Below are 12,475 nucleotides of genomic sequence, written 5' to 3' on the forward strand. Positions count from 1 at the left end.
AGAATTCAGATTCGAATTTGGACAATGGGATACCGTTTGCAGCCCTACTCCATTCTTGCTAATATAAAGGTTCAAAAAAAACCATTTCTCTCTGTTTCGTTTTCATTCAACACCAAAGAAAATACCCAATTAGATAAGTTTCTAACTTGTCTCATTACTATTACCCAAAAAAAAAAAAAAAAAGAGAAAACTTGTCTCATTACCCACACTAGCAACCCCCTAAGATGCCAAAACCGGTTCTGCTTTTATTGTATTAAATTCTCCTAAACTTGATCAACCCACCTTGATCAAGAAGCTTAGCAGGCAGGTTGACGCAATACTGTATATAAATTCAAAGAAAACATAGAATCAAATATAAGGTCTCTTTCAAATCCCCGCTAGTAACTTTCCATGCGGCTTTTATTTCTCATATTTCAACAGTTTTGTCAAGATCCCGCCCTTTCAATCCCGAAAACAAGACACATCACAGACTGACAAATTTACAGATCCATACTCAGAAGAAAACGCTCCCAACACTATCTGAATGGAAAGATGACAGGATGTTTCCAATATGCGACTGCATTTGTTGGTGGGGATACGTTGGGAGCCTTAGGTTGGATATCAGATCTGAATTCCTCAATTTTAAAGTTCAAACTCCCAAACCGCCCCCTTGCCTCTTTAATAAATTTTTCAAAACCCGAGAGACCCACCAGCCACTCTTCTCTGTCCTCTCTCTTATATAAACCCCATCACAACCCACGCATCAGTCTTTGCTCACAAAAGCAAGCAGAATAAAGAAATAGACGAGCCAGAGACAGGAGGAGCTTTCAGGGACCCGATTACAGATTGGCAAGGGAGAATCAATCCCACCACCACCTCCTCCAACCACCGTCAGCATCTCGCTTGCAGTCACCAACACCCCCATAAGAGCCAACCAGCCTAATCATCATGCCCTCGGGTCCAAAAAAGAGGAAAGCAGCCAAGAAAAAGAAGAAGGAACGGGCAGCCAACACCCAGTCTACAAGTAACTCTCAAGGTACTTACTTATCACTACCACCCCTCACCCTTCTTCATCACCCACCACTCTCTTGCTGGCTTTCTTTATTTCTTTGATTTGTTCCTTCTATTTCTCTATTGGGTGTCTGCTGAAATGTTTGATAATATTTATTACTCCTTTCATCTCAATGAGTTGTACATTTTCTGCTAGGAAATGGTGATCTGAAAACCCATTATGAGAAGGAAAGTGATAGTGGTGATGTGAGTTCTCCTACATCACAAGACCACCATCATCCGTTGGAGGAAGAAGAAGAGGAGGAGAAGAAGGATTCTGCTGCTGTTGCTGCTGTTGGTGGGTCTGTTATGGCCGATACCAAATCGATAGAGGGGCCCCTAAATGGTGGGAGTAGTGAAGGGGAGAGTAAACAGAAGGTAGAAGTAGAGGAGGTTGTTGAGGTGGTTAGGGAATTCAAACCTGATGAGGGTTCTGAGGGAAGCAGTGTTTTTATCGAACATGTTGAGTATGCGATGAATTCCCGTGATGATGGATCGTCTGGGGATGCTGAGAGTTCCAGTAGTAGTTCTGATGATGAGTCTGGGAACGCTCATGTGGTCGGGGAGGGTGCTTCGGTAGCAGAGTCGGGAAAATTGGAAGAGGAGAAGGGTTCGATTAGGGAGACTGTGCTTATTATTGAATCGGTTCAGACGGCAGATGCTTTGTCTGAAGAGGTGAGTCAAGTGGTTGAAGCCACCGAGGTTGAGGAGACTGAGGCTACACAGGTAATTGTTTCGGAATTGAAGGTAAAAGAGGAGGAGCCGCCGTTGCCTTCTTCGGACAGGACTAGTGGGGTTTCGGGTGTGATTGATTTGGGATTGAAGGAAAATGAGAGTAATGTTTTGCGGTCACCAGATTCTCCACCTGTGGAATCTAGTAATGTTGTTTTTTCTGGCGAACATCATAATGAACCTGAGGTTCCTGAAAGCTTAGAAAATCAGGTCTGTAAATTATGACTGTGGAATGAGAATCTGCTGGTTTTGGTTATTATATGTGTTTATCGCTTTTTTTGTATATTAATCACATACTGAACAATTGATTGTTCTTGTTCATATCTTTTCCAGCAGCAGCAAGAGGTACACCCAGCTCCGCCAACAGTACGGCCAACTTCATGGAAGTGTTGCTGTGGCCTATTTGAGGTTCTGATGGGCTCCAGCAGATGATTGTAGGTGAAGAAACTATACTGGAAATGCTTTCCTTCTTCTTGTTGGAACTAAGATCTCTCCAATTTGTTTTGTCAGATATTTTTTTTGGGGTGAAGATTTTTGTTTAGGGTGGAACTATAATGTGGTTATGGTATTGTTGTTTCAATTTTCCTTGGTTGTCTATGTTTGACTGAAGCCTTTAATATCCAATCTGTATGAATTACACGGTATGTAAGTGGAGGGAGTTCACTATTATTACGAAACATTGATTCCACTTAAAAGAATAGAAATATGATGTGGAAAATACATATTCATGACTCAGATAAGTTGTCTAATTAGCTTAATTAGCATATTTTACATGCTTCTCGAGGCTCTAGTATCAAACGATATCAAATATTGTGTTTTTATTTCAATTACATGTAATTTCTTGTAAGATTCTAGCTTCATCTCTTGGATTCTTTAGCTGAAGGGTCTTACAAGACTTACATGAGTTTGTATCCTTATTGACTAGTTGACTTTGTCAGTCATCCTAGGTGCATCATAAGCATTGGCTGGCTAGTTAGTGATGCACTTGGTATGGCCCTCAAATGACATGGTCACTTGGTTGGTGAATGCTTTGACAACACTGGTTGGGCTAATGTGCTGCTTCACTAGTGAAAGTTTTTTTGTTCTATTATTGCTTTTATACTAATTGTTTGTTGTTTGGGTTTGCTTCTTTGAGTTTTGGCTTGGCCCTCTCTTATTGGACCTCCAATCTTGCTTGTATTACTTCCTTTGGCAAGTATTAGACATCCCCAAAGGTCAAATGCACCAATAGGAACTAGTTCTTGTGAGAATGATTATGGCAGTGCATGTGTTTGTCTTTCACGTGTTGGACTGTCCTTATTAGATCAAGAATATTTTGTTGTTGTATGGATTGCCAGTTTATCAGTATAAATTTAAAAGTCACCAGGGGAGCAACTTTGTAAAGCCCCTTCTACTTTCTCTTCATTGATCTATCCTCTTTTTCTCTTACTCCTTGATTTTTTGTTATTAGGAACAATTATCATAGTTTTATTGAGCCTATATCTAAAACACAAAGGTAGGAAATTTAGCGATTCATGTATTTCATTATATTTTATTTTTAAATAATTCTTTTGGTCATACCATACACCAGACGAGAATTGATAAGGAAATTGAAGTTTCTAATCTATCTTGAAAAAATATTCCAAAGTGATTGTAGTTAGTATAAAGTGAAGTAACCTATGTTAAAATCTCTTTTCCCTTGGATCAATATTCATGCTTATGGAGTTGATATTCAGGGTTATTAAAAAGTTCAAGTGTTTCTGATGATATGCTTTGATCTATTCATACTTTTGGGATAAGAAGGGATTATAAATATTGGTATTTGGGGGATAATTGCTTATGAGGTATTTTTTGTGGACAGTTTGTAAAAGTAAATAAGTTGCATATATACTTACTATTATTATTGTTACATTCTTTGCATCATGTGCTTGTTTGGTTGCATAGCAAAAGCACCATATAGGCTATAATTCATGTAACCAATAAAGTGATATGTCCATGGGAGGTAGTCAAAATGACCACCTGGGATTTATGACCTCTATTTTGAACAAGATGGAAGTGTTGTCTCACAACCAAGGATTAAAATACCAATAATGGGTATTGGGCATATTGATATCACCAATACTCTTTTTTTTTTTTACTTTTTTTTTTAAATCTTATAAGCATTAAAGAGTTATGGCCCACATATCTAAACTTAAAATTTATAAATGGCTTTTGTATCAATGTGTCCAAGCATATATAGGTACACCAACACAGATACAATACACCCTAATATGAACATATCATATTGATATTTTAGTCCTTGATGTCAACATGATAAGGTTATGTACACGAATTTTTTATTGCCTTTGATTTGGTATTTGCTGGTCCCTTCTACTTGCAGAGTGAATTTTGAACTTGTCATGAAAAACCAATGAGAAGGAGAATAAATAAATTTCCAATGGCAACATGTAGGACCCTCCAAAAGTGAGTGATCATAATCCTACAGTGTGCAAGTTGGTCCAGGTTAGTCTGGGTTTGGTCAGTCAACCCTAATCTAACCCGAGCTGGTGAGCCCCCAATCCTAATCCTAACCCAACCCAAAGCTTTTGTGTTGGCCCTACTTCTCTCCTTTCTCTTGCCACATGTTCACTTTTCCTAGCCTCAAGGGTTGAGGTCAAGTTATTGTATATAAAAAGACATAATTATCATGGCTTAACAAAATTTTGCCTTTGAACTTAAAATATACATATCCGTACACATGTATAGATAGATAGATAAATAGATATATGTCTACATACATTACATACATTTACATGCATGCATACATATAGTTGCAGACTTGCATATTTACATGCATGCACGCATACATATATACATAATTACTTACATGTATAAGTGTTTATGTAACATTTATATGTACAAACATGAAGTTAGGTTGGGTTCAGGTTGGTCAAGGCCTCAACCCTAACCCAACCCAAAGTTAAGTTGGGTTCATATTTCCCAACCCTAACCCTAACCCAAACTTCAAACTGGCCACACCCAACCCGACTTTTTTGGTCAGGTTGCAGCCCTGTCCTTCCATAAAATCTATAACTTTGAAATAAGACATTTGGTGTTATATTCTAGATGTAATACAATGGGAAGAATTTTGTTTTCTTACACTGAAAAATCAATGCAATTCTTTCCTAATAGTCTCATTTGGTGATCCTGGAAAGGGTTTCAAATTCCTGTGGATAATGTGCAATTCTTAAAGAAGCTTCTTGGGAGGTGAAGGGTGGGATGGTTTAGGGGGTGTCTTTCAAGATTCAGAAGGTAAGGTACTAGCACTATATTTGGGCCCTGTAGAACAAGGAGGAGTTGCTGGCTTTGCTTCAAGGGCTGAAATTTGCAAAGTAGTTTGGGTTTCAGCTACTGGAAGTGGAAGGGGACACCCAGTTGGTTATTTTCTGGACAAATTTTCATAGCCAAACTCTTTGGGTTTACAGACACAAAATCCAGGAAATTAATGCTTCGCAAGGGAATTAAATATTACCTTTAAATGGGTGAGAAGAACTGCAAAACAAGGGGCAAATAGGCAGCAGATATTTTGGGCTAAAGTGTAATGTTTGTTTTGGGGTTTGTGTGCTAGCTTTATTTTGATAATCACTTGGAAGTGGGTAATATACCCACTGCAATGTAACATTCAGTTTTAATATTTTCTTAGTAAATTCTACCTTTGCAGATAAAAAAAATGTGATTCTTAAAGAGTGTAAAACCTCTTGGAAAAGATGGTCCATTAAGGGGTGTTAAATATCTTGGTTTGGGTGTTAACCTTTTTTTCACGAGTATTTGGGTCTTAACCAGTTCCAAACAAAAGTAAATACAATCCAACAATGGCAGTACACTTTGAAAAATACCACTTTCAGAAATGTTTGAAAATATTGAGATGAAATGGTTGTATCACCGACAAATCAAAAAACTCTATTGAGTATCCATTTGGCCTTGGTTTAGAAGGAAAGTCTGTTGGACATGGATTATTTTATTTTTGTTTTGATCAGTAAAAGAACATGTTTGCAGAAGGAAAGCTGTTAGTTTTTTTTTTTTTCTTTTAAATTTGTTCTGGGAAAAGATAACTAGAGCTTACATTAATGTGTAAGAAGAAAAATGTGTACATGGGGGTATGTTCTTTGATGCACAATATGTGTAATGCCCATTCCCAAACCCCAAGACAAACACAAGCACACACACAAGAAAATAGGTAATCGGTGAAAAGTTGTCAGTATGCAAAGAGGTCCTTTTCACCCAGATCTAGCAAGCCATATGACATTTATTTCCACAGGGACTGACTTATATGTGTAGACATGGATGCCAGGATTTCTCTGGTTTCATTAAGATAATGAGTTAGGTAATATAGCCCCATTTTTATGTCTTGACTGGATTAATTCTGTCCAATTACTAAAGAAGCTAGTCTTGATCTTTTGGCTATCCTTGGGTTCGTTTAGAGGGCCAGATTAGGGATGATAGTATAATAATTATATATAATACTTTATATTAAATGACATATAACATCCACATAAACTTATTTTATTACATTATATAATATAAATTATATATGTCATTATAATAATTATAGTTTTATAATAAAATATATAATATATTATAAAATAACATGTGTACATATATATACATTATACATAAAACGTGTGTGTTTAAATATAAACAGGTCGGGCCGGGCCTGAACACAAAACCTAGGCCCAAGTCCAGAATTATGATCACCTCTAGGCCAGATCCTTGGCTTTAGTGGTGTCCCATCACCAATAGGTCCAGTGAGTGTCTGATGCATACTACTATGGGCTTTAGGAATGCCTTATTGGTGCCCTTTACAAGGGAGCTCCTATTCAACTGATGATTTACCCTTCTCCAGAGTGGGAGGAAGGAATTCGACTGGGATTTGGGAGGGGTTCTGTGGAGGATTGTAGGAGTTTTTGCAGATTTTCTTCTTAGATCACGAGGACAAACCAAAAAAATCTTGAAAACTAAGATCCATGGGATGGTATGTGGTTGTTCAAGACTCTAAGCCCTCATGTGAAGCCTGCATGAATGATGGGTATTGATAATCGTTACTTTTGATGCCTAGGCTATGTCTTTCCATTATTGGAGGATGTAGCGTTGCCAGAAGCCACCCATACTGAGCGAACCAAGCCCAGAAAGAAACACAACTTCCTATTATTTGTGAAATATAGAAAAAAGATGTGCCACTGACAATGTCATGAAGACATGTTATGCCATGAATTGGAGAAGATATATAATTGTCTAAGCCTCTTCCTTTGAAGGTTATTGCTTGCATTGCAGAATTGTGAAGAAAACTAGGATGCCATTGCCAATAACAGACATATAGTTGATGAATTGCTGACTGCATGATTCACCAGTAAACAAAAACATAATAGATGAAGAACATTAACAGGCACACTCTTCAAAAGTTATACAATTAGATATGTTGATGAATTGTTGACTGCATATAGTTGGGATAAGGCTTTTGTGAAACCAGAGGAAGGAGAGGAGATATGGTTGAATGGTGGTTACTCAAAAATAGATTAGAGAAACTAGAAGAAAGGGCTGTTTATGTTCAAAGTCACCAATCAATCCAAGGAAAGAAATTGCACTGCCATGGCAAACATTACTACTTAAAGAGAGCAAACATTACATCTTGAAAGAGAGCAAACATTGCTATGTGGTTCTCAAAGAGAGCAAATGGCGTTCTGTTTTTGTGGATGACGTGGTGACTAGGTTGGAGGCGGAAAAAAAGGAGTCAGTCACTGGGGGGGGGGGGGGGTTCGACAAAGCAAGACAATTCTAAATGGTTCTTTGTTTGTCAGGGTGGAGGAGAAAGGAGGAAGGGCGAGAATTGAGAGTTTGGTAGATGGGGATGTTAGAGTTGGAAAGAGTTTAGGCCTATTTTTCTTAGGTGGAGAGGAGTTTTCTAGAAGGGCTTTTGAAGCATTTGAGAGAAGCAAGAGAGAACAGATACTCAAGAACATTGTTGGTGAAGGTGGAAAAGCGTGGAGTTTAGGGTTGTAAATTAGGCCCAATTGGAGCTCGAGCTGACCCAACTTAGGCGTGGAAAACTGGTGACCCAGTCCTGGTTTCATGAAACTGCCTGGGTCCTTAGCTAATAGAAATTTAAACATGTGCTTAGCAAGATTTGAACCCTTGGCATCTTATTTTCATATATTAATTAATTACCATTAGTCCACCTTGGAACTTAATGACTCTTTATTGTACATATTACTTTATTAAGCACACATTTGCTTTAAAAATTAAGGAACTTGCCATCAAACCATGATGATGTAGCATATACATACTAGAGGGGAGAAATTCCAGCCAAATAAAAGATTGCTAGGGGGATTAAAAAGAAACAAAGCAGAATATCCTTCCTAAACTGAAAAGAGGATGAAAAAAAAAATTGTACCTACCATGGGACAAGTGGTCTGGATTACAACCAGCAAAGGCCTACAAACTGAAAAAATAGCAATGGCCTGCAAACCCAATGCCCAAATTTTGAAGGTAGTCTCATTTTTCCCAGTAATGGATTCCACCCAAGCAGATTCCTTGTGAACTCTTTCTGCACAGACCAACAAAGTGCAACCCACAATTGGTTCAGCCCTAATACTGAAACCTTTCATTGACCAAGATATTATCAGCATAGGAAGATTGCTAGGTGGGGTTCTTTTGCTTCTCCAATTAAATGTAAGATATGAACTAATTGCAACTATGGTTATGCAATGGGATGCCATGATAAATTTATTCATTACTAGTTGCTTTCTCAAATATTTTGGATAATGAAATTTGTTGCAGCTCTACGCTTGATGATACTTGATGATGGCAACTTTCCACTGTTTTTTCGATAAAAGACATTTGTTTTCTTGGGTGCAGATACAGGGCATGGTGAGGAGTTGAGGTGGGCAGAAAAGTGCAGTCGACTACTGAAATTGGGGTTTATAAGTTTGAGAAGTTTTAAGTGAGTTATTAGGTTGTGATTATATCATGTTCAAGATTGTCTTATGAGGAATAATGGACAAGGGAGCTGACTACAAGTATTGTGATAGGAATAGTTTTGCGGTTGATAAGCAGCTCGAACTTGCTAGAGTTTGCAGAGTGACATTCTATTGGGTTTAGTGATGGATAATGTTCCTTGTGGGTATTTATTTATTTTTTTTGTTTTTAATTGAGGAAGATGATCCCTTGTTATTTGTTAATTACGGTGGTCCTGTAATTTGAAGTTCCCCACTTCCCTATCATGACATATGGTTGCATTTGCACATTATTTGATCGGATAAATCTTCATGGATTTACAGTTCTGAATGGTGAAAGACATCTGCTTTAGAATCATTTTTCCTGCATCAGGAAAGGAGAATGTTAGCCTTTTATTCTTGGTGCCTTTCTTGTAGTTGCTTTTGTTTCCATTTTAGTATTTAGAATTGGAAGGGAATATTTTTGCTTAAACAGTGACTGATGACAATGAGAAAAGGAGCAATGTTAAGCCGAACGCCTTGGCTGTTTAGCGGTCTGTGGAATCAATGATAAGTTCCATGACAATGATAAAATACATGGGCCCTACCTTTCAGTGAGGCCTATGAATTTATTACTGGCGTGTGGCGTGTGGAACCTCATCATTGGTCCCACAGCTTGCTGAACAGCCCAAGCTTTCAGCTAATCCGAAATCTGAGAGTAGTGGTTTTGGCACCCCACGTCAAATAACTGGGATTTCCTTGAAATGGGATTCAGTCAGTGCAAAGCCCGTTCAAACAATCATCATAGCCTTGTATTGGGAATATCTCCATTCCTGATGCAAGGATGTAAAAGCTGTTCGAACGGTGTTCAAATTGAAGCCGATCTCGATTTTCTTTATCCTTTGGAGCTTTGCTATTGATGGAATACAGGATGAATGCCAAAGAGAGATGGACATACTTCTGTTTGTGAATCATTCACCATTAGGGTTATCAATGGACCAGATTTGGATTGGACTGCATTTGATCTATACTCAACTCAAACGGACTGGAAGGTCCAATGAGACATAATGGAGTGGCTTGGTCCAGACTTAAAGAGATCCATGCCTGTATCTAGGGGTGGATTCGAGTCGAGTCGAGCCAAATACTACCACGCTCGAGCTCAGCTCAAGACTGTTCTACAAGGTTCGAGCTAGAACCTTCGATTTTGAGAAAAAATATCTTATAAAAATAAATATAATATATAAAGATATTTTTTATTTGATATTTTAAAATTAAAAATTATAATAATTAATAATTATAATGTTTTTATCTATCTATCTATCTATCTATATATATATATATATATATATATATATATATTCGAGCCGACTCGTGAGCCTTACGAGCCAAGCACTAGTAGGCTCAAGCTTGACTCGTTTAAACTTGTATCAGAGTGGACATAAACCAATTGTCCAACAATATCTCGGATGGACAGATTGTTCAACCAAAGCCAATCCAGGATTTTGGTAAAACACATCTACATTTTGGAATTTCCAACGACAAAACCAAAGTCTATTGGATCAGATCGGATGACAATTTTTTCTATATTTTTTTTCTCTGTTTTCCTTCAAGCCTTATGTTTGGTTTTAAGGAAAAGGTAGGGAAACCTATACAAGGTTTGTAAAGGTTTCCCTATCTTTCCCTTCTTTTCCCTACTTTTTCCTTCAAACCAACCACAACTTATGTGAAAATAGCTTAGTTTGGCTATATCATATTTTCTATTTTTTTGAAAGAAGTCATCTTCTCATCTAATTTGTGTCTTTGTTATGTTACTGTTTTTCATATTTAATAGAGAACGTTTTTTATGGATTGATCTAGTGATTCCAAATAAGTGTGTCAATTGGGCTGAATTCGGTCCAGTTTGATCCAATATGAGTAGGGATGCAAATAGATCAAATTATATTCGAATTAGGGTATATCCGAATCCAATCTGATAGCATATATCCAAGATTTGATCCTATCCAAAGATCTGATCTAATATCACAAATGGTGATTTGAATCCGAATATGATGTGATCCTATTCAAATTATGAAAAAAATAATAAATTAATAAAAGAAAAAAGCATAAAAATTTATACAAAGAAAAACAAAAAATATAAGTACTTTTTTCAACTATTTTCATCATATATATTAATATATATATATGTCTTTTTATAAAAATTTATAAAAATGTAATATTAATATATTTATTAATAAATATATTAATATATGCATGTCTTTTTATATGTAAATATGTTTATAAACATATACATATATAGGTTGGATTTGATTGGATAGGGATGATCCCAATCCAATATGAAAATTTGACAGATGGTTATCTGAATCTGACAAAATGGGATAAAATATGACCAGATTCAGATCAGTTCGGATCATGATCCGATCCAATTGTACTCCTAAACACGAGTCTACTATAGATGGACCAGATCCATTCTAATTCAATGAATACTTTTGACCATTTTGGACCAAATCAAATTTAATTTCTAGACAGTCCAATGTGTTCAAATTGGTTTTAATTTAGATTGGTTCCAAGTTTTCCAACCCAAACCCGATCCATTAACACCTGTATTCTTATATTCTATTAATGGATTGAATATTGATTGGTTCAATCCAATCCAATATAAATCCATTATGGATGAACCAAGTCCATTCCAATCCAATAAATACTTTGGAACATTAAGTCTAGACTGATCCAATTTAGTGTCTTATTGGTCCATGCAAATTAATTTTTATTTGGACAGGTCCAACCCAAAATTGGTCCATTGACACCCATAGTTCCAAGAAATCAAATTGAACCACACCTCATTCCATTTTATGGATTAAATCTTGGAAACATAGTTTCTTTTATTTTAGCGGGGGTTTTTATTTTAGCCCATGGTTCCAATAAAAACTAAGTGGACTTTATGTGGTTTATTTCTGTAGTTTTTTTACACTTTCTGGATTTTTTTATAGTTTTTTTTTTTTATGTTTCATATTTCATTCAATTTGGATTAGATTGGACCCCATCCGATCCACTTGCATTTCAGTTGAATTGGTTTGGATTTGGACCGGATTGGGTCCAGTCCATTTATAAATGGACATGGATTGGATTGGACTAAATCTAGTCCAATTGACACCCATAATCATCACATATCTATAAGGTTCAAAATGCGTATCAACCTGTATCAAAGCTTACCTTAATTATTATTTTTTTGGGGCAAATTTTATAAACTGCCCTTTATTGCTTAGCTAATTGATAAAGTGTACCCTTATTGTTTAACTATTGTCTTGCACCACCCCTATTGTTCCTAACAATTGTTATTGTCGTTAAATTCTAATAGAAAGGATGGAAAGTCACTTTCACCCACCGGTTAAGTCTCATCCATCTACATACAATCAGTCATAAATTTCCAACATAAAGGCACAATCTTGACTAGCACAACTAGGCCGCTACCTCCCAAATGGTCAACTAGCTTTGATTCATGGTGAAGTCAAAGTATTCAGCAATAAGATACTTATTCGTACCTGCTTCTTGCACCTTGTATTTGAATTCCAGGGCCTTTCATATTTCTTTTGTAGATGTAAGTTCCTTGTAGAGATGTAAGTTCTTTTGGAGTAAGGGAAATGGAAGAAGATGTTTGGGAAGAATGGGGCCACTGTAACTTTGGAGGAGAAGCTATGAGGCGCGTCTGAAGACACTGTCTTTATAACGTTATTTGCCCCCACTCAGTTTTATTGAGTTTGCTGTTGGGT

At 36.8% G+C, this 12,475-nt stretch overlaps 1 protein-coding gene across 4 annotated transcripts; it reads left to right on the plus strand.

The window, feature by feature from the left end:
- The first annotated feature begins 651 nt into the window (after nt 1-651).
- On the plus strand, nt 652-9,068 carry LOC148847872 (uncharacterized). 4 transcript variants are annotated; one of them, XM_088949904.1, is made up of 4 exons: nt 652-1,015; nt 1,187-1,971; nt 2,098-2,195; nt 8,632-9,068. In XM_088949904.1, exons 1-3 carry the CDS (start codon nt 928-930, stop codon nt 2,191-2,193), a joined length of 969 nt encoding a protein of 322 aa, XP_088806030.1. In that variant the 5' UTR covers nt 652-927; the 3' UTR covers nt 2,194-2,195; nt 8,632-9,068. The 4 variants fall into 4 exon arrangements, with proteins under 4 accessions (XP_088806030.1, XP_088806026.1, XP_088806027.1 ...); XM_088949900.1 differs by having other exon boundaries at nt 660-1,015; nt 2,095-2,199; XM_088949901.1 differs by having other exon boundaries at nt 660-1,015; nt 2,095-2,195.
- The last annotated feature ends 3,407 nt before the right edge of the window (nt 9,069-12,475 follow it).

The sequence above is a fragment of the Nelumbo lutea genome, chromosome 6, assembly GCF_056320005.1.
Source record: "Nelumbo lutea isolate HS-2025 chromosome 6, American lotus-T2T, whole genome shotgun sequence".
Lineage (NCBI taxonomy): Eukaryota > Viridiplantae > Streptophyta > Magnoliopsida > Proteales > Nelumbonaceae > Nelumbo > Nelumbo lutea.